The sequence below is a fragment of the Neolamprologus brichardi genome, chromosome 1, assembly GCF_056152115.1.
Source record: "Neolamprologus brichardi isolate AB-2024 chromosome 1, ASM5615211v1, whole genome shotgun sequence".
NCBI classification, from domain to species: Eukaryota; Metazoa; Chordata; class Actinopteri; order Cichliformes; family Cichlidae; genus Neolamprologus; species Neolamprologus brichardi.
In genome coordinates, this window is record NC_142104.1 from 20,269,757 (window position 1) to 20,292,582 (window position 22,826).

At 39.2% G+C, this 22,826-nt stretch overlaps 2 protein-coding genes across 6 annotated transcripts in view; both read left to right on the top strand.

Annotated features, from left to right (window-relative positions):
* Nucleotides 1–1,361: 1,361 nt before the first annotated feature.
* Nucleotides 1,362–13,388, top strand: tmem41b (transmembrane protein 41B). Its single transcript, XM_006780174.3, has 7 exons — nt 1,362–1,573; nt 4,177–4,294; nt 7,309–7,437; nt 7,987–8,080; nt 10,005–10,109; nt 11,613–11,751; nt 11,838–13,388. The coding sequence occupies exons 1-7, from the start codon at nt 1,477–1,479 to the stop codon at nt 12,005–12,007; spliced, it is 852 nt and encodes a 283-aa protein (XP_006780237.1). The 5' UTR covers nt 1,362–1,476; the 3' UTR covers nt 12,008–13,388.
* Nucleotides 13,389–15,318: 1,930 nt separating this feature from the next.
* dennd5a (DENN/MADD domain containing 5A) overlaps nt 15,319–22,826 on the top strand; it is a 34,925-nt gene continuing 27,417 nt past the window's right edge. For all 5 annotated transcript variants that reach the window (XM_087839339.1, XM_087839343.1, XM_035911311.2 and 2 more), the window contains exon 1: nt 15,319–15,559. In XM_087839339.1, coding sequence (XP_087695465.1) covers nt 15,460–15,559 — 100 coding nt within the window. In that variant the 5' untranslated portion in view covers nt 15,319–15,459. The remainder of the gene's footprint in view (nt 15,560–22,826) is intronic.

Below are 22,826 nucleotides of genomic sequence, written 5' to 3' on the forward strand. Positions count from 1 at the left end.
AAAATGGATGCATATGGTATCATTTAATGACCCCTAAAAGGAGAAGAAAAACACACAGATGATTTGTGAACTTTGCTTGAAACTTACATTGGAATCCCACCCAAAGGTGTTAATCATATGCAATGATTTTCACTGCTATGATTTTTATTTGAAGACATAAGCAAGCAAGATTTACACCAGCGTGGATTCAAAGGGTACTGAACAAGAAAGAAGCCCTCGCTCCAAAATCAACTCCTTCAAGCTTGATTGAAATTTTCAGCTGCCCACATGGACAACCCAAGTCCCTTCTGGAGAAATTTTTTTTAGGTCAGACGAGGCAAAGATTGAGTTATTTAGCAATAAAAAGAAGAGGTATATTTGGAAGAGTTATGTTTGGTGAGGCTTTCAAACTTAAAAATACTCTGCCAGCTGTCTTGCATGGTGGTGGTAGCATCATGTTGTGGGGCTGTTTGCTGCCAGTGGTACTGGTACATTGCACAAACAGGATGGAATCATGAAGAAGTAAGACTTCCTCCAAATTCCAATTCCAAACTTGATTGATTGATTGGTTGATTGAAACTTATAAAAATACATGCCTAAGATAAGTGTCTGTGAACTTTTGACCCCAACTTTAAATATAGTTGGTCTATCGAATCAAAATAAAGTATGTGCAGTATGTACATCTGTATGTTTTTTGTTATGTTTTCCTATTGTGATGTATGTGTTTATTTTGGATTTATGTTTTGATTGCTTTTACTTCTGGAGTGCAAGTCCTTAATAAAATCCCAACTGACAACTGTTTCTCTATAATTTTCTATAGTGAAGAACCATCTGTATAAATTATATGGCTGTCTGCACCCTCATCTTTGTCATTTTGTCTGAAAGAATTTAATATATGATGTTATTATTTTAAAGGCTTGTTCATGTAAGATACAGATACAGAGTGTGAAGAGTATAAACTGTAAAATACCTTAAAGTTGTATTTTGATTGATCATACTTTATTCATCCCGAGGGAAATTGTCTTACCCTACCGACCATACATACATTACACAAACATCACATGGGGAAGACAGGTCAGAGGGGTATAACATGGAAAAAGCACAACATGAGGAAAGATAAGGAGAAAAAAAAAATACCCCCCCCCCAGACTGAGCTCCAACAGGGAGATCAGTTTGAGAACAGAAAAAAAACACCTCTGCACATTTAACCTACTTCTTAGGTGTTTCTCTTCCAATATGGAACACTTTAAATATAAAACTGAATAATAATCAATAAAAAATGTCTTTAAGATATGAAAGTAGACTTCACTGCAGATGTGGCAATCCTGCCGCTGGGGGCGCTGTTGTAAATGGTGGAGGTTTGCTCCCGAATGTGAAGGTAAAAGGTCAATCAGTGTAACGTGTCATCAGGCTGTCGACATACCGGTCACTCGATCGACTTGCCGGTTGTTACTCCACTACATCTCGGTACCGCTAATCTTAACGTTATCTCAGAAAATGGCCAAAAAGCGGAGAGAAACCAGAGACACGGACGGCTTGTCCGTGGCACAGGAAGAGGTGAAGGCTAATGCCAGTAACTCCAAAGTCGTGAAAGGTAGGTTCATGGCGGTAGCTAATTGTTAAATGTGAACGAAAAAGAAGAGGAAAGCAAATAGATGGAATAGACAGATGAAGCAATATGACCACTCGACTGCGTCCTTTTAACTTTGAGACGTTGCGTATTGCGAAGCAGCCTGAACCAGCTAGCTAAAGTTAGCCCTCCTTGATTTCGACGCTGTACTTTGTATCGCCAAACCTTATAAACAACACATCACAAAGTTAGCCAAAAATCCACCTCAGCCCCATTTAAGGTGTAATAACTTAAATGTTTAGTCAGCATGCCTACATTAACCTAATAGTTTAAATTACTAAATCTTTTATCAGCGAAAAGATAAACTGTTGGTTAACAAAGACGGTTGGGGAAGTATTCATCTCCTCTAACGGTAAAGTATACTTTACCGTTTTCCTCTAACGGTAAAGTTAGAGGAGATCTCCTCTACTGTTAGAGGAAAACGGTAAAGTATACTTCACCGTTTTCCTCTAACGGTAAAGTTAGAGGAGATCTCCTCTACCGTTAGAGGTAGAGGAGATAAAAACGGAATAATAATCAATAAATAATAAATAAAATAATCAGATTCGGTTTGCCTGGATCCATAAAGTGGACGTAGCGATGCTGACTTAACACATTGCTTTGTAGAGTAAAACCCTTGAGTGTGGCATTTGGCTATGAGCTTTTTGGAACTGGAAGTGACCATATTGTAACTTTACCGTTAGAGGAAAACGGTATAGTATACTTTACGGTAAAGCATACTTTATACTTTTAACGGTAAAGTATACTTTAAGTTAGAGGAGATGAATACCTCATCTTTTGGTCATATCCTTATAAGGATATGACCAAAAGTACTCCATAAGATTAATCATAAAAGCTCTTACTTCCAGAAAAATGTGCGGAAAGTAATTCTAAAGTTATTTCAGTTTCAATTTTTTTGAGGGGGGGTTAAAGTTCTATTTATCCATTTTGTGTAAATGAAGTTTAATTAACTGTGCATTGTTAATTAAACTTAATTCTAACTGCATTTCAAAAGCTCATGTCAAAGAGCTATTATATTAAGTGTAATGTATCGATTTGCAATAACTGTAAATGAAAAAGAAAAGTGCAAATAGTGAGTAAATGTACTCTACCATCACTTAAAGCAATGTCAAAAGTAGCTAAGGTTACAGGGTGTATGTGAACTTTATTACATATTAACAGGTATTGTACTTACCTTGTACACATGGCGCGTGGATTACATATGAGTGTTTCCCTTCAGTCAAGGACTCACATGAGTTCAGAGCTGAAGTGTTTTGTTTTGTTTTTTTTATGAACTTTGTTCCTTCTTGTCCAATTGACCAGCTCAGGTAAGAATCGCAACAGAAAACAAAACAAACAAACATAAAAACATATAGAAATGCATTTTGAGTGTGTCGTATATTTTGGTTGATTCGGTTTGCCTGGATCCATAAAGTGGACATAGCCATGCTGACTTAACACATTGCTTTGTAGAGTAAAACCCTTGAGTGTGGCATTTGGCTATGGGCTTTTTGGAACTGGAAGTGACCATATTGGACGAGAAGATAAAACTGGGGAGTGCCAAGTGGAAAATAATGAAGGAGTAAGGAACCACTCACACTCTGTCAGAAAGGGCTAATGAGTTGCTGGAAAATCAGCTGACTTTGGAACCTGGTGTCCTGCTGGCCAGGTCCATTTTTTTTTTAAATAAAATGTATGCCTCAACTAGACTTGGTCTTAATTTCCACCAGACAAGGCATCAGAAGTGCATAGCTGTGTCCTGCTGTTAAAGAGGAAAAGTGGCACACAGCTATGAGGTTTATTTGCATAAGTGCTGGGAAGTGATATCCACGCTCATTCTAAAGCCATGTGTGGACTGATGAAGTGCTATGTTTGTCTCAGATCACCTCTGAATGTGCTGCAAGTGATTACATCTGTCCAACTGTGATTGGATCAGACAAGATGCATCTTAATGGCAGGAGTGACCAGATGGCAATACTGCTTTCTGACGTCATTCTCGGTTGTGTTTTTATGTCACACAAACTTTGTTGAGAATGTATTTAACCGCACCTTTTTAAGCATAAACTTTATTAGTGCCAAGTATTTGATTGAAGCTGATGGTAAAGTCAGCTTCAATCAAAAACTTACAAATTTTAAATATTAATTGAACAATTAAAGACTATAACATTCATATTTTACTCTCAGGTGTCAGCTTATCGTCAGTGTCATAAGCTATCATCAAATATGTATGTGACATCAGACTCAGTATGTGTTGGCAGACCATCATAGTGTGCTGCAGGGTAGTAGTGTGGTTTTAAATGAGCAAACAGCACAAAAAAAGAACTTCCTCTCTGCATATATAAAGATCTCACAGTTAGATATTGCAGTTCTCCCTTTCTATAATGTTTATGCTGAAAGCATCATTAAAGAGACAGTCTCAGCCATAGCCACGAGTGTCTCTCTCTCTCTCTCGAGAGAGAGAGGTTCGGTTCCCAGTAGTGGCTTAAATGAGTGATGCTAATTATACAAAAGCTTACTTGTAGGATGTTTATCTGATTATAGTTTACTCTATGTTAACTGGGTGTTTGACTTACTTTCTCTCTCCACAGAGATTCAGCATAGCGCAGGGGGCTCAGCACGCATGTCTCTGCTGATTCTGGTGTCCATCTTCACCTGCTCTGCCTCAGTCATGTACCTTGTTTACAGGAACTTCCCAGAGCTTTCTGAGTAAGTTGCCCTGGTGTGGTTGTTTCAGCATGAAGTACAGTTTACCCAAAACACTTATCAGATCTGAAGGAGTGCATTTTACTAGACATTGCTTTTCTGTTTAATAGATTCATTTCTGCTGTTTCACAGGTAGGATGTATATAACTTTATTTCCATTCAGAGCACACAGGCTTGAAAACTGAATGGTGATGAGTCATGGTTAAAAGACAAACAAACAAACAATAAACAGCTTGCTGAGTACAACACAACTTGAGCTGTAGGTCGTCTTGTTTTGAAGGCAAAGCTGTCATTATCTTGATGACTGTTTTCTCACCAGCTAATGACGAGTTACACTTTCTGTTAGTAGTTTTGTTCGGTACCTATTCATAAAATACTCTGTATAAAAAAACTGTCAGAAATTGCTTTATAACTAGTTGGGATTGTCTCTATAATATTTTGTGGTCTTTTCCTTACTGAGTGCCCTCGGGACTGCTATACAAATACTGTGCAATTAAATTGAATTTGGGGCAAAGGAGACAAACCACATAATGTTTGGATCTTTATTCAATGAAGTTAGGATTTCAGCTTAAATGTTAATGAAAACAAATGCATTTAAAAATGTCTTTTGAGACCATTGGCTGCTTCAAAAGCGTAATCTCCCTCAGTGTTTAGCCGCGACATTGGAGATCGTTTTGAATTCTTTGGGGAGGCTTTACTCTTTGTTTAGAAATGTAAATAAAAGAAAAATAGAGGGGCATAGCAGAGTGGAGATACAGTAAATGGCCTCAGGGGTTGCTTTGAACTCAAGCCTCCACTATTTTTAAGTGCAGGTGAGCTTGACTGTGTTTGTAATGCCTTGCTAGTAAAATAGTTAATCAAGTGAAGAGTTAACCAAGACAGCCAGGCACCGGTGCACTCCTGATATACAGTGGGGCAAAAAAGTATTTAGTCAGCCACCGATTGTGCAAGTTCCCCCACTTAAAATGATGACAGAGGTCAGTAATTTGCACCAGAGGTACACTTCAACTGTGAGAGACAGAATGTGAAAAAAAAAATCCATGAATTCACATGGTAGGATTTGTAAAGAATTTATTCGTAAATCAGGGTGGAAAATAAGTATTTGGTCAATAACAAAAATACAACTCAATACTTTGTAACATAACCTTTGTTGGCAATAACAGAGGTCAAACGTTTACTATAGGTCTTTACCAGGTTTGCACACACAGTAGCTGGTATTTTGGCCCATTCCTCCATGCAGATCTTCTCAAGAGCAGTGATGTTTTGGGGCTGTCGCTGAGCAACACGGACTTTCAACTCCCGCCACAGATTTTCTACGGGGTTGAGGTCTGGAGACTGGTTAGGCCACTCCAGGACTTTCAAATGCTTCTTACGGAGCCACTCCTTTGTTGCCCGGGCGGTGTGTTTTGGATCATTGTCATGTTGGAAGACCCAGCCTCGTTTCATCTTCAAAGTTCTCACTGATGGAAGGAGGTTTTGGCTCAAAATCTCACGATACTTGGCCCCATTCATTCTGTCCTTAACACGGATCAGTCGTCCTGTCCCCTTGGCAGAAAAACAGCCCCATAGCATGATGTTTCCACCCCCATGCTTCACAGTAGGTATGGTGTTCTTGGGATGCAACTCAGTATTCTTCTTCCTCCAAACACGACGAGTTGAGTTTATACCAAAAAGTTCTACTTTGGTTTCATCTGACCACATGACATTCTCCCAATCCTCTGCTGTATCATCCATGTGCTCTCTGGCAAACTTCAGACGGGCCTGGACATGCACTGGCTTCAGCAGCGGAACACGTCTGGCACTGCGGGATTTGATTCCCTGCCGTTGTAGTGTGTTACTGATGGTGACCTTTGTTACTTTGGTCCCAGCTCTCTGCAGGTCATTCACCAGGTCCCCCCGTGTGGTTCTGGGATCTTTGCTCACCGTTCTCATGATCATTTTGACCCCACGGGATGAGATCTTGCGTGGAGCCCCAGATCGAGGGAGATTATCAGTGGTCTTGTATGTCTTCCATTTTCTGATGATTGCTCCCACAGTTGATTTTTTCACACCAAGCTGCTTGCCTATTGTAGATTCACTCTTCCCAGTCTGGTGCAGGTCTACAATTCTTTTCCTGGTGTCCTTCGAAAGCTCTTTGGTCTTGGCCATGGCGGAGTTTGGAGTCTGACTGGTTGAGGCTGTGGACAGGTGTCTTTTATACAGATGATGAGGTCAAACAGGTGCCATTCATACAGGTAACGAGTGGGGGACAGAAAAGCTTCTTACAGAAGACGTTACAGGTCTGTGAGAGCCAGGGATTTTCCTTGTTTGAGGTGACCAAATACTTATCTTCCACCCTGATTTACGAATAAATTCTTTACAAATCCTACCATGTGAATTCATGGATTTTTTTTTCACATTCTGTCTCTCACAGTTGAAGTGTACCTCTGGTGCAAATTACTGACCTCTGTCATCATTTTAAGTGGGGGAACTTGCACAATCGGTGGCTGACTAAATACTTTTTTGCCCCACTGTACATAGTTATTAGGAGCTCTGTACTGGTGGATTTTGGCAGTTTTTGTTAGTTAAATGAAAAGGCTAAAAATGAGATAGTAATTCTGACATAGTATTCAAGTCCAGAACTGCTGAGATATGATTTAGAAGCAGTAAGAGAATATGTCAACATGAAATTGGCAATGGAAAACTGGACAGATCCAGTCATTAAGTGAATGGGTTAAATGCAGAGAGGAATTTCCCCACGGGGATCAGTAAAGTATGAATTATTATTAACTGCTGGTAGACATCGTTCATTAGAAGAGTTGGACCCATAAGAGTAAAACATGCACGTAGAGTTTTTCTCTGTTCTTGTACAGCTTCAATTTTTAACATACCTGCGAAGAAACGCACTATTCTCACCGGTAGTGCTAATTCACAAACCAATTACATAATCATTTGCTGATTTTTATATATTAAAAACGATTGGAAAGGGTTTTAAGTAAATTGTGACTGACACAAGATTTTTTATTTATTTTTTTCAGTGATGAAATGGAGAAAATCAAGATCCCCAAAGACATGGATGATGCTAAAGCTTTGGGAACAGTATTGTCTAAGTACAAAGACACCTACTACACCCAGGTGTTGGTGGCCTACTTTGCAACATATGTTTTGTATCCTTGGAGAAAACGTCACCCTTTATGTAAAATATGTACTTTACTACTTACTCTGAACTACTTTGCTGAGGTTCAGGCTAAGTAAAGCTGTCTGGTTTGCATTGATAGTTTGCACTAGCTATTCAGTTAACTTTGTGCTACCTGAAGTTATTATTTTATTGTCTTTTTCTGGCTACAGCTTCATTAGTTTCTTGTGACTGAATCCTTCAGCTGGCATTCCTGACAAAGTATGACCATGTATGAACTTTCAGAACTGTCAGTGGTATCTCCCACATGTTAAACTTATTATTAGAAAAAATCTGAGTCATTCTTTCAGAGTGTCAGCTCTAAGTCTGCTGTAAAAGTCAAGCAAGCAGAACTTTGTATCCAATATTGGATGTCTCTGAGGATAAATCTAGTGTGTGCACACAATCTCATTTTAACTGCTCAACCTACAGATAAAGTATTACCATCATTGTAGTGGGTTTTTCTTTTAGGACTTATGTGGGAAGAGGAATCTTGTGTGGAGCTCATTTTTAAAGAAATACACCTTAACACTTTTACCAGCCTCCAGACTTTTGCAATCCCTGGATCGATCTTCCTCAGCATACTGTCTGGATATCTTTATCCGTTCCCTCTGGCCCTTTTCTTGGTGTGCTTGGTGAGTAAGAACAGTATGAAATTTGTAAGAAAAAAACATTGAGTTTATTTATGTAAGGATGTCAAGCCACAGCCTTTTGTTAAATAGATGGATGATTACATCTCTTAGTTTTTCATACAGTGGAATTATAATTTACAGTTATGGTTTTAATGACTTTAAAGAAGGGGGGAAAAGTGATTGATTAAATGTCCCTTAGCAAGCTGCACCACAACCAGATGCTTTTGGCAACCATCATCATCAACCTCCTGCATAAGTCTGGCTGAATGTTTGACCACTTTTCTTTGCAAAATTTTCCATCTTACCACATTTAAATTAGTTGATTTTTAAGCACAATCCAAACATTTTCAAAAGGGTTGAGGTCAGAGCTTTGGGAATGCTCTTCCAGAAGTTGAACTTTATCTGTTATAAAACCAGTTTTGGTGTGTTTGGGATCATTGTCCTGTTGGAACACACAACCGTGTCAAAGTTTCAACTTTGTAGCTGTTGATTAGAAGAGAATTTGAAGAATTTGGAAGTAGTCCTTATTCATCATTTCATCTACTTTTTCCAATGTACCAATACCAGTGCAGCAAAACAGCCCCAGAGCCTGATACTAAGGCTACAGCTGATATCGTGTTCTTAGCCTCACCTTTACTCCCTCCAAATATAACTCGTGACCAAATAGCTTAATCTTTGTTTGATACGATTGTAATACTTTTCTCCAAAAGCTCTTTTGCTCGTCCATGTGGGCAGCTGCAAATTTCAGTTGAGGTTTTCAACAGTTTGCAATTCATGAGCCTTGGTTTGGTTGTTCCTGAGCATCCTAGCCAATATCCTCTCAAGGCCTTCTTCCAGACCTTGGTAAAGTGGTGACTCGTCTGATTAACTTGTACAACTGGAATCTACAGTTGTTTAGAACTGGCTCCAAGAGACCTTCCCAACTTTTGTAAATCCAAAGCTCACCTTCTTAGAACTTTACTGAGTTCTTTTGATTTTTTTTTTTTCCACCATTGCCACGATGTTTGTCAGTGCTTTGGTCTGACCAAATAATCCTTTTTATGCTGGCAAAGATCCAGTTAATCATGATCACTACTTAGAAATCAATAGGCCTTAACTTTGTCACGTTCAAAGACACTATAGAACCTTCAGCACCACTTATTAGCTTTAGCTTGTATGTATATTTTCAACCCTGTATGGATTAGAAGAAAATCTAAGATAAATTAAAACTCGTGGACACAATTTTTGTTTTTAAAGTCATTAAAGATGTATGCTGTACAATAATTTCACTCTGTGGCCTAAAATGATCATGAAATTCATGCCCATGATGAATTTATGCAACACTTCCAACCACAACTGTAAATGTAGAGCAGACAGCAGTGTAATCACGTGGCTTTTTGTATATTTTTGAAGGGAAATTCCACATTTAAACATGCAAGGATAGAATGAAAATGTCACGTTTAACATTGTCACCAGTTTAACCTCAGTACCTGCATGAACAGCATACAGCTGCGTGTGACTATGTTGCATCATAGTCTGCTGTGACCACTTGGCTGGTTGTTTTTTCTTGTGGACTTTTTTTTTCCCTGTAAAAACGCGATGCATTCACACTAGTGGTTTAGCCTTGTTCACACTATACCTTGATGTTTTTGCTGTTACAGCCAAGAAGGGCTTTGGTTAGTGTGAAAACCCAGAGACCTTTTCTTTGAAACTACATGCAGCTTTTCTTAACACCTCACCTCTGCTGCTAGCATTATGAAAGCGATGGAATATGGAAATTGTGTTGCATTATAGTTAATAACTGTATTTAGAGATACATATTTAATTTGTGAAGGACTCTAAACGTTTTATAAGTCAGTTACCAGAAGAGTCATTTCTGCTTCCAGCTTTGAGATTTTTTTTCTGTATTATCTTCCTCAGTCACTCATCATTTTCTGTCTGTTGGCAGTGCTCTGGCTTGGGTGCTTCGTTCTGTTATATGCTGTCATATCTGGTGGGCAGACCAGTGGTCTACAGATATCTCACAGAGCGAGCACAGAAATGGTCTCAGCAGGTAAGAGCTTTGACAGGAAAGAACTTTTTTTTGTTTGTTTTATTTTGGGGTTTTTTGTTCTTTTCATATATTTATGCATTTTCTTTGTGCTTTGCTTTAGTTGTACTGGTTTTGAATTGCATTTAAAGACCCACAAATATATTGCCAAATAACAACAACAACATTTACCTCAAGATGCTTTATACTATAATGTAAAGACCCTACAATAATATAGAGGAAGCCCCAAAAAATCAAACGACCCCCTTTAAGCATGCACCTGGCAACCATGGGAAGGAAAAACTCCCTTTTAACAGGAAGAGACCTCAGGAAGAACCACGTTCAGGGAGGGGTGGACATTTTTCACAATCGGTTTGAGGGGAGGGGAGGAAGACGGTACAAACGACCTGCTGTGGAAAAGGACCAGAGATTAATAATAACTAATGATCAAAGTGGTTTGTAAGCTTGTAATGAGTGAAGAAGTACTTTATGGAAAGCCCCCAGCAGCCTAGGCTATGCGCTTTAGCAAAAAGGAAAGTTTTAAGCCTAATCTTAAAAATAAATAAATAAATAAATGAATTTTTATTTATATAGCACCTTTCAAGACAGAATCACAAAGTGCTGCACATAAGATTACAAGTCATAAAAAGATTTAAAAAGAGAAAATAAAACAGGCAAAAAATTAACCAAAAGCAGTTTTAAAAAGGTAAGTTTTGAGTTGTTTTTTAAAAACAGCTACTGAGTCCGCAGTTCTTAATGTTTGGGGGAGAGAGTACATAAAAGGGCGATCGTGGCTCAAGAGTTGGGAGTTCGCCTTGTAATCGGAAGGTTGCCGGTTCGAGCCCCGGCTTGGACAGTCTCGGTCGTTGTGTCCTTGGGCAAGACACTTCACCCGTTGCCTACTGGTGGTGGTCAGAGGGCCCGGTGGCGCCAGTGTCCGGCAGCCTCGCCTCTGTCAGTGCGCCCCAGGGTGGCTGTGGCTACAATGTAGCTTGCCATCACCAGTGTGTGAATGTGTGTGTGAATGGGTGGATGACTGGATATGTAAAGCGCTTTGGGGTCCTTAGGGACTAGTAAAAGCGCTATATAAATACAGGCCATTTATTACCATTTAAAAATAAAGAATTCAAACTGGTAGCTGTTTCCGCAGAAGAGGGGTGTGAAAACTAAAGACTGCCTCCTGCTTTTAAATACCCTACGAACCACAAGGAAGCATGCAGTGTGAGAGTGAAGTGCTCTATTGGAGTGATATGGTACTATGAGGTCTTTAAGATAAGATTGGACTGAATTAGTCAAGACTTTGTATGCGAAGAGATGGGTTTTAAATTTGATTTCTCTCTCTATCGTGCTATACATGTTTTAATAATTGCTTAATGAGATGAGCTTTAATATCCCCAGTATTACCCAGTATTCCACAGCACAGCAGTCTTCCAACATGATTTTAATAAAAGCTGATCATTCATTTATTGTTTGTAATTTCAGAAATATTCTGCTCATGATTTTTCTTATATTTTATTTTAATGGCAGGTTGACAAACATAGAAATCATTTAATCAATTACATCATCTTCCTGAGGATAACCCCCTTTCTACCCAACTGGTTCATCAACATCACCTCACCTGTCATCAATGTGCCTTTGGGGGTTTTCTTCATCGGTACCTTTCTTGGTAAGACTGTTTTTCTCTCTACTGCTGGATCCATTTCGGTAATGTTTTCCACCAATGACTAACCTTCATTCCACACTGATCAACAGGAGTGGCTCCACCATCCTTTGTAGCAATCAACGCAGGTACAACACTGTACAAACTCACCACGGCGGGCGAAGCCGTCTCCTGGAACTCCCTAGCTGTGCTCGGTGTACTAGCCGTGCTCTCGATTTTACCCGTCTGCTTCCAGAAGAAGCTGCAGCAGAAACTAGAGTAGAGCCCGTCACCTCACCTCAGCAACTCATCTGCTGGCTTATCCCAACATCTCCCTTACCTTGCCTCAGGAACATGCAGCGGTCACTGAAGCTGCTCCGCATCCGTCTCGTAGGCGGTGGAGGAATTGCCAAGCACTCATCAACCACAAAAATGCATGCAGTGGTGGGTTGTTCCTGATGTCAAGTAAAGTACAAACAGTCCACTGCTTGCACAAGTTGTTTTTGGTTTCTGTGACTCATGGTATAAATATTAGAAACTGTTTTTTTTGTTGTTTTTATTTAATGCACTGCTTGTTATATAATTGTATGATCTTCTTCAGACAATAAAAGGTGCCGCTTGCAGGATGCTTTCCTAAAGTGCAGGTCACAGTTGTTCCACATGGCCTTTTTTCATGGGGAATAACGTGCCTGTGTTGTCTTTTTAGGAACTCTGTCATCGAACAGTGCAATCAGCATCTTGTTCAGATTATTCTGGACATTTTATTTCTAAATACTCAACAAACAGGCACTTGGACAACAACAGAAGAGTTGCTACATCCTGTTAGTAGCACCTTTAACACCCACTCCCGTTTTAATATTTATTTCTTCTGCATTTGTCTACTTAATAGAATCTGATTTGCACTATAGCAATAATTTTCGCACTACTTCTCAAAGGGGATTTTAGTCTTTTCAAAGTGCATTTTGACACAGGGTCCGTGCTCTGGCGACTATATGCAGAGTTTGGGCATACATTAATATGTAGAGAAAAGGAAACACGTAAGCACTGATCTTCGGAAGTTTGTGTTTTGTTGACATGTGAGTAATTCAGTGATCTTCCTAAAAGTGTGCCTGCATCTTCTGCCAGACAACTTCCCTTTTTCTTTCATCCATGTTTCCATATTATAATCTACTTTGCTACTGAATGCTTGAAAGTATTTAAAGTACAGACTAGGCCAATATAATATTTTTTTCACAGGACATCCAAACTGCAGGGTGTCAAACTCAGCATCTCTAGCTGGTATTTTTATTTAAACAGTAAATGTAGATCTCGCTGGTGCACTGAACAGTTCTTGAAAGTCAACACAGTTGTCTTGGTTTGTAAATTTTAAAAGTCAAAGGCTGAGATTGCCTTTTTTTTTTTTTTTTTTTTTTTGTACTGTGATCATCTGCGTTCATCTCCACCCTACGATATCTAACTAGTGATTTTGATATTTTGGATGACCGACCATTGAGCTCAATAAGTCTGCCAACAGACTGTGCAGTGTCTGAGCCTTGCCTTGCTTTTACTGCTTCCTTTTCTTCACCTTGGGAAATGTGCTGTGTTGCCTGATTTATGTTGCTAGATTGTGTTCTTTAAAGTGTTTTGAATGGCTGTTTATGTCCTGTTATATAAAAAAACAAAAAGCTTATAGATTATATTTCCCTCTAAATTTGTTGCCTGTGTACCAAGGTAACTCATTGCTCCTGCTGCTAAAAACCTGGACAGTTAACAGACGCAGTGAATGTACATGTAGGTAACAAATCTTAACCTAGATCTCTTAAAAATGCACATTTAGAGTTGTGCATCAGGAGATTTCATGTTTTTGCTTATGTCTTAATGGACATTGTATCTACTGTACTACTGTATGAATATTAAACTCTCAAACCCAGATTATAAAAGACTGCATAAACATTAATTGATGTAAAAGGAGGAAACAGCGCTACAGTAGTTAAATGGTTTTTTGGTTACCGTTTTTTGAAACATCTGCAATGGATAAAGAACCTTCGTTAAGTAAAGTAGCAAAATGCTGTGAAATGATTCCTGTTGCAGCTATGAGTAACCTCTTATTCCCCTGTAATGCTAAATATGCCAACAAATGATAGTTGGTAACTTTTTCTAAAATATTTAAACCTTACACCTAATTTCAACTTAACCTACTATACCAACTGGTTAATCCCCCCCATCGTCTTACCCAATCAGTGACAATGTGTGATACTTCTTCTGTATCCCTCTGCAACATTTCAAAAAGCAGTATTATTCTGTACTGTGCAGTGATGTATTGCAGTATGAAGTGTTTACAGATTTCAAATTTCTGTTCTGTTTTTTTTTAAATATGTATTTATTGAGTCATTAAAATCTTTACACAATATGAGTTCTGAACATAGTCTGTACAGTGCACATATTTAATAATACTGAAATATACAACAAAGAAAGCAGTCGTTAGTTATTTAGTGCCACCAGGTGGTGACATTGTAACATAACTGTAAAGCAGCACGCCCTGTTTGGTTAAAATAACCTATTAAGTGTAATCTAGTTTTGCATGTGTAGCAGCGGTAATGTTTTTAACATATAACAGATGGAAACGTTTAACTTTGATTTAACAATTAACAAAAACATGACATAAGTGTCATAACACTTAGAGGAATGACAACGCACTGATGTTCTTTATTAAATCAATTAAATCAACTTACATTTTGTTTAGTTACTTGTATCAGCATCCACTGTTGCAGTACAGTTCATTGTAATGTTACTCTACAAATATTTTCGCACCCTGACATATTCACACAATACTCATACGGACTTCTTTCACTAATGTACTCAACAAATTAAAATCATAGAATATTAGAAGACCACACTTTGATGCTTCCATGAAAAAGTACAACTAATCCATTGCTTTTTACGATACATGAGTACACTTTGGCTCTTGAGCAGTACACCTAAAATCTCTGGTAGATGAAAGCTCAGAAACCACAACCTTGGCGTAGCACATTTATGCAGCTGGTTCAGATGATGGATACATAACTTTAATTCTTTCAGTTTTTCTGGGAGGCAATGCCAGATATCTTTCCTTGCCCAAGGGCACTACCTTTGAGCGTCTCTGGGTTCATAAATAAATTATTAAATGAATAAATTGCTCTAAATGAATACCGTAACTGAATTTCAATTGTGTCAATTGAAATATTATTAATATTAAATTATGACAGAATTTTTAGACTTAAACCATCGCTCGTTCATGATTATATGTCTAGGTATGAATATTATCCATGCGCCAAGGTGATGATTTAGTATCAATTTTGATCACTGTAAGTAACTTAAGTGTGGCTGACTGGAAATCTTATTATTCTTAAAAAAATACTACTAGGGTTATAGTTGTTTTCTACTATAGACTTATATAATCATAATCAATATGATTAGCATATTTAAAATATGCTGTTATATTTTTTTCTCATATAAAATTTTAAATTTATATATATTTATTTATTTATTCTTGGCTTTTATTCTGAAGGCCAATTTCCCCCTGTATGAAGGTTTATTGTGAAGGCGCTCGAAAGGATGTCCCTTGCTGCGAGCTGATCAGGTTAGCTCAGTGTCGGTAGTGATTTTCGAGCTTCGCAGCAGCGTATCGTCGGTAATGGCACGGAGAAATCACTTCTCCGAGTTCCTTTAATATGCTCCCTGTTTTAGGGATAAGGGTACCACCGGACCAGTCTCAAAATGACCACCGGCTTCAGCTCCGGTTCCTGCCGGTTCGCAGATTATTTTGTGATCTGCGGACTCGACACCGAAAGCGGGCTGGAACCCGACGAACTGTCCGGTAAGCACATTAGCCATCTGGGTAAATGTCGGGCTGATGCTGGGGCAAAAAAAAAATAAAAATAAGAAGAAGAAGAGAGGAATGAACGGGTATCATAACAAAGAGTCGGCGTTGATAATGAGACTGTAATGCTTTTTTTGTGCATGTCATCTATGAATTCGGTTAATGTATGTTTTCAGGGTAAATACAGAGCGAACCTAACGCCAGGCCTAGCTCATCTTCTCCCAGCCTGTTTGTTTGTAATGCTCGATGAGGAGCGAAGGGGATTACTGGCTGGTTATGCCTCGTTTAAAGCGCTGACATGCATTTAAATTCAAAGGCTGTCGACAGAGTCCTTGCTGCATTTCACACTCCGGGTGTATTCGTGTGAATTGATGCTGACGCTACGCAGCATACACATTTTACACAAGGAAACGCTTTGCCTACAGTGAAATCAGGCTTGGTGTTGTTGTAACACTGATGCCAGTGTAATCTAATTGCATGTGACGAGGCTGTCCTACTGTCTCGTGGCTTTCACTAGAGGAGACCAGGTACTCAGGTAACGACACAAAAGGTTACCGGTCAGATCCCACCTCTGACATTCTCATCATCTACCAGAGACCCTCGCTGAACGTGTAACCATCCTCTTCCTCCTCTTGTAGCACACCCAGCTCTTTACAGACTATTACATAAATAGCTTAAAGATCTAATAAGAGGACAGCATGTAGTTACACACCTTGATACTGCTTTGCTTAGAGACTGAGGTCCTTTTCTTTGTTATGAGTTTACCTGCATGAGCATGGCTTGTGGATGAAATAGAGCTTTTTGTGAATATATGTGCATGTGAAACTGTGGATGAAGAGTTCTTCGAAAGCCAGGGCTCTGATACAATCTGTGGACGATGACAGCATGGCCACAGTGCTATTTTTATTTTATTTTTTTTAAATTCTGAGATATCTATCATTTTTCTCTCTCTTGCGGTAATATTGTCAGGGGTTTCCAGAGCACCTGCCTCTACTGAAGGGAAAACCCCTGAATGCTGAAAGAAAAATGCCAGTCCAGTCAGCTCACATGATGTCTTTTAACACGATATTTACATTCTTGAGCTGTAACGTCACCTAGCTGTAAGCTGAATGAGAGTGATCAAGTTGAGGGGTGTAGGCTTCTTCTAACTTGAGGCACTATTCCAATTAGTGAAGCCATTTTTAAACCTGATTTTTAGTCTTTAGTTGCACTTGTCTTTTTTCAACTTGACCTTTCAGTCCAGTGATTAAAAGGGATCAGTTTCAGTGAAGAGTTGATTTTTCATCTCTTTTTGTTATTTATTTTCTCTCCCGTATCTGTGTGATTTATTATGACTCAGCAGGTAGTGAGAGCCCCGCAGAGTTGCTGTTGTGGTTGAAAGAAGCGTCTGTTCTTCTCAGATGAATAACCTAACCAAAAATCCTTTTAGTTTTCAGAGCCTCAGCACCTCCAACTTCCTATTTTCACTTCCTTAAATTAAGTTCCTTTTTGCGTCTTTAGCACAAAATTCACTTTGAATTGGCAAAATAAAATTAGATACGTGCCCTGTTTTGCATTTTAACTGAACCCAACCATGCGCCAAGCACGAGTTGTCTGAAGCGTCCATACTAATGTGGCGATTTGGCCTCCCATCGATACAATAAAGCTACATTTTACAGTTCCGATTTAGAGCTTTTCAAAACGTGCAACAAAGCAAACACTGTGAAAATGACAGCCATGTATTAGTGGGGATATTGCTGTGCTGTGTGATTGATTTCCATTCTTCAAACTGTGGTTTGGTACCATTGTGTAGCAGCAAAGCTACGAATTAAGAAGGCCCTATTGTGTAATTGACAGCTGTGTTGTTCTTCACTCAATGCTCAAGACACTAAAATTACCCAGAGTGGGTAACAGCTCATTTTGGACACAAGCGGAAAGACACAGATGAATATATAATTTGCAGGTTGGGTTTGCATATTTTTAAATCACCTGCATATTGCGCCTGCATACTTAATGCTTCTGCGTGCGTGATGAGGTTTCTCTTAAGGCCTTCTGACTAGACTGAAACTTTGCTTCGACATGCAAACCGGGACTCTGAGGTCAAACTTCACTGATGTTGTTCTACTTACTGCATCTTGCTGCTGTTTACTGTAGAACGAGGTTAGGGGCTTGCCCTTATCAGCTGTTTCAGTCTGAGTTGAAAAGAGGAAATGGTGTGGAAATTCCATTGTTATGGCTTATGTATGATCATGTCAGCTAAACATGTGCTACAGGTATACCTGGGGGTTTACAGTTTTGGTTAGTATATATTATATAAAAAGATGGCAAAAAGAGTTTTGGCTTTAACCTAAGGAGATCTGGCCATCTGAAAAAGACGAAAGAAATCATGGATTAAGAGGAAGAAGATGAAGTAGTCACAACTTTAAATAAATAACCTTAAAAATTTGAATGTAACGACACAGCTGTATGTCACAGACCTTAAAAGACCTCAAAAGGTGATATCCGAAATGAGTATATGTTGACATTATGAACAAGAAAACTGCACATATTTAGATTTGAGAAACATTTTAAATGACTTGAAGGCATCTTACAAGAAAAGATTTAAATGAAACGCTGCACGCCGGTTCCTCTTTCTCAGTATGATCCAGTGGTGATTCACGTACAGTCAATCCACAAAGAATGACCGAAACTTTCTTACAGTGTGGTGTTTGGCAGCTTAGGGAGGACCTGATTAGCATATGTATGACCCTGCAGCTTCACAGGCCACGCTGGAAGCACAGGGAGCTGAAGGATATAAGTACACATGCAGACAGGCTCCACCTATTCAAATGCTAAACATCTCTTTTGAATTTCCCAGGCAGCCTCTCTCTCACTCTCTCCCTCTCTGTGCCCGAATCCGACTCGGCAAACAAATGAGGTTGAATGGCTCAACATGAAAGCTGAAAGCTTTAAATGCAAAATGTCGTCTTTCATATTTTCACTCAGAGCTGTGTATTTCTGGACCTGGCCGGTATTTTAAAATATCCCTTTGAAAATGCATCAGTGAAGCTTTTGATGCAGTTTGAAGAGTTATTAGAAACCTCGCGATCCTCCAGGGCAAAGTGTACAGCTAAAATTATATGGCGCTCAATATAGGGGACCTCATACAAGAACTGGCTGTATAAGCTGGCGATGCTGTGCCAAGTGATTGATCCTATTATTAATAACACCTCAGTTTTTGTTTTAATATATCAAGCAGGAGGAAAGCGCTACTTTTTGCCCGCAGGACTGAAAATTTGAAATGAGTTGTCTCAACCTCACTGTTGGAGATATCAAACTGTTCTGGTAAAAAAATAAAAGGCTGTAAGTAGAAGTTTGTAGGCAAATGCTTTGAGGTTAACCGCATATATCCCCCCCGCTGTGCATATTGGCGTGTAGCATGCAGTTACGGAGCTTTGAGGTCTGTGCACTGCTACCAATGGGCTGAACTACTGGAGCTACAAGAACATTCACAGCATCTGCAACTTGATGGTGCAAAGCTGAAGAGACCCAAGTTTCTTTGTTTTTTTTGTTTTTTTAAAATATTAAATTACATTTACAGTCTCTTTAAAATAGAATTTCAAATGGAAACGCCAAAAGTGGAAGCCTACTCCCCACTGATCATAATATCAAAGATTTTATTTTCACATTTATCTTGATTTAAAATAGCAAATATTTTATCCTTGTGCACAACTGTGGAATGGCTTTTAAACTCCACTTGCTGAATGATGAAGGTTTACATTCTTCCCAGTCATGGCAGAGTAATTAAACCTGCACATTCTTGTGTAAAAGGTTGTTTTTCCACCAGGTCAAATTTCTCCGCAGTTCAATCCCCTGGCTGCTAGCAGATGTGTGCTGAAATTTCAGGCTGCTGCGGTGTTAGACCAGGTTTTATGGCCCTACGGCATCTTCTCGCCACTCTGTAGCTAAGCTGCTGATATTAGCCTGTCTGGTATTTGTAGGTTATGTGCCATATTTCAGCTTCATTATCAAAGGTGAACTAATTTTGACCATTTAATCTGTCAGAGACAGTTTTCCTGAGGGAAGAGGGAATGAATACTACCTAGCAGTTACATTGTAGCTAATAACACTATTACTGGCGACTGTACAAGAGTGTAACAATGTTGAGTGGTGAGTGATGGTGGTTTTACTGCAGTGTTCAACATGTGGGAGTTAAAATTCAGTGGTTATTGAATTTCAGCTTAACTACCTTAAAGACGGAGCCACTGTGATAAGCTCTCCTTTGTATGACAAGTTGAAAACTTTACTATGGAAAAAAAATGAAGCCTGTCCTGGTATAATAATATATCCAGGGAAGATATTTTTATTGATGTTGGTGTAGATATTATATTAAAAGTTTTGACAGTCTGACATTACGGTTCGAGACATCTTTCTACAATAAATAAAGACGACTGCTGCTGTCATAGTGCCTCTGGGTCAGTGAAGGCAGCTCGTCTGGTTTCCGAAAAGAACATCTAGTTGTAAAATCACCACAGAGGGTGTTGTGTCTGCTGGTTTCTTCCCTTACTCAACACAGCCATTTACAAGTATAGATGTTACAAAAGATGGAAAGTGCTAGAGCTACAGTAACCAATGGGTGATATAACAATAGGGGTTACCATCTTTTATATACAGTCTGCGAACTGACCATAGTTTAATGTGATCAGATGATGTGTTGACAGTTAAAAGAACTTGTCTTTTATTTATGCGGTCAGCTTGTCTTTTTTTTTGTATGTTGTACTACTGTGTAATGATAGTGTTTTTATTAAAAGGTCAATTACTGTTATGGGAATTTCTTGACATCTCTACATTTTTCTTAACCTAAAACACTAGCATAGGGGGATTTTTTACCTATGCGATGACTAAAGATCACTTAATGGTAATTTCCACTGGTCAAAAAGTTTTATAGTCAAGTTCCCAGTTCTGTTATTTATTTATTTTTTGTTGGATTTTTTTCATTAATAAGTCCCTAACCTTTCATTAATTTTAGACCCTTTTTATAGGGTTGTATGAGATGTGAATAGGGTACCTTAATGTATTTTAATGGGGACAATCTTTTTTTCGGGTAAAATATATGCAACGTTAGTGATAGTGTTACAAAACTGCAAACTAGTGTTCCAGAGTTAAACACTTTCTTACCTCCAGACTAACTAAGAAACACCGTGCTGGTGTTTTTGGCTAATAGCTTTTAAGTCATGTTAACAATTAAATTGAATGCGATAAGACAGCAACTTTGGTGTCGGCTTAGAAATCATCCCACATTGTAACAAGTGGGGGAAAAATCGAACTTATGCTTTTGTTAAACTCACAGAAAGCACACAGGGGACCATGAGCTGTGATGGCGGGGAGTTTAGGCTGTGAGTGAGCTATCATGTTCTGCCAGTGCCGGGCCCGCTAGGTGAATGAGTGTCGACGTTATTGCTGCTGAGCTGTTTTGACGTGTCAGCAGTCTGTACAACACTTTGTGCTGCAGGGAGTTTAGTCTTGTGTGAATATAGCTTTACAGTCAGGGAGGTGCATCCCTTTATGTCTAGCCTAGTGAACCGTGCCATAGTAGGAGTGTGTGTGTGTTCGTGATCACAGGAGGGATGCAGAGCTGTGGGTGGTCCCTGGCTCGCAGGATGAGGAGCTCAGTGACGCTCTACTCCCACTGCTACCGGTCCACACTCTATTACATCACAGTCCATTAGCTGGAGAATATGACAAAGGAAGATGATGTTTACACTGTAGCGTCTGTTGGTGTTTATGTTAACAAATGGCTTCTCCAGGTGAGGCAGTTGGCTTGTAATTAGTTTTAATTATAAAGATGAAGCTGAAGTGAACACCTGTCTCAGGCAGCTTCACTTAAGCCTCATGATGTAACACAACAGCCACATCATCCTATGTGGACAGCAGTGGAAAATGCAAATCTGGGAATGATATTTTTAGTTTTTGATAAAGCTCAAATTTAATATTGTGAAACTGTGGCTGTTTCCAGCAATAGCATTCAATTATGGCTGTTGTATTTACATAAATGGAGATTTTTCTAGAATTGTAAGCTTTGTAAATTTGCCATAGACTCTTTGTTTGCACTGTGACATCTAGGTCATGACAAGTGATGAGCTCAACCCTCACCCAGAGTTTTGGAGAAAAGCAACAAACTTGGATTGACTTGAATTTGGGAAAACAATTAAAAATGTACATGTTCTGAGAGCATATAGTCAAGGGGCATCCACACAGGAAACGACTAGCAGTGATGTGCCAACCAAAGACAACAGGAAGTCAGTGACGTTCTACGACTTCAAGTGAAAGTGAAGGGAAATGGGTGGGACCTAGGGATGGGTATCGAAAACCGGTTCTTGTTGAGAACCGGTTCCCACTGTTTCAATTCCTTGGAATTGTTTGCCATTTTTGCAAACGATTCCCTTATCGATTCCAGTCGCCCCGAATGACGTCACCACGTTGCGGAGCGTCATTTACCTGGCAGGAAACATGGCGGCTCAAACGCTAAAAAGTTTGGTTATACTTTACGGGAACGGATGACAACAGGGCAACTTGCAATACTTGCAAAGTAGATATATCATTTAAGGGAGGAAACACTACGAATATGCAAAAGCATTTGCTCACAAAACGCGCGATAACCTTAAATAAATGTCGTGTTTTTAATTCCGCTCCGGACTCGTGAATCTCAACCCAGCAGCATCGGTAACGTTTGCGCGTCCTCTCCCGTTAATACGGCAGGTAAATAATCAACTAACAGTGCATATTATGTTAGCGCGATCTGCCTCATTACAAAACCTGCCATTACTGTGCATTTAGGTGACCATGATGAGACAGACAGAGTCTGGCTCAGATGCTGGCAGTTCTCGCTGCAGTCTACCGGTAGCGTCTCCTTTCAGGCCAGGATAGACGAACGTCACCGAGCAGTGACTAAGTTTGTGGTAAAAGGCTTGCACCCATTTGCCACAGCAGATGCCCCCGATTTTCGGTAAGTGAATGTGTTTAATTGTAGGCAGGGACATTATTGGATATTCTTGTGTAATTGCTACAGAAGAATATTTATTTTATTATTTTACATTCACAATTTTTTTTCCTGGGGACCCTGTGACACCCCATTGAAGAGCCGTAGGTTGGATCTGTTAAGATCTCACTGTTGGGTTTGTAAGGCCATGTTACTCCTAAATTTCTATCTTGTTCAAAGAGAAGATATAAAACAAAGATCTAAGCTAATTGACCTTAGTGTTCTCCTTTTTTTTAAAAAAAGATAATCGATAAGAGAATCGATAAA

What these genes read in the sequence shown, in the direction of transcription:
- tmem41b (XM_006780174.3), top strand. Translation starts at nt 1,477, where the DNA reads ATGGCCAAAAAGCGGAGAGAAACCAGAGACACGGACGGCTTGTCCGTG. An exon ending in CCCTTTTCTTGGTGTGCTTG is followed by an intron (nt 8,081 to 10,004) that starts GTGAGTAAGAAC and finishes GTCTGTTGGCAG; the next exon opens with TGCTCTGGCTTGGGTGCTTC. An exon ending in CACAGAAATGGTCTCAGCAG is followed by an intron (nt 10,110 to 11,612) that starts GTAAGAGCTTTG and finishes TTTTAATGGCAG; the next exon opens with GTTGACAAACATAGAAATCA.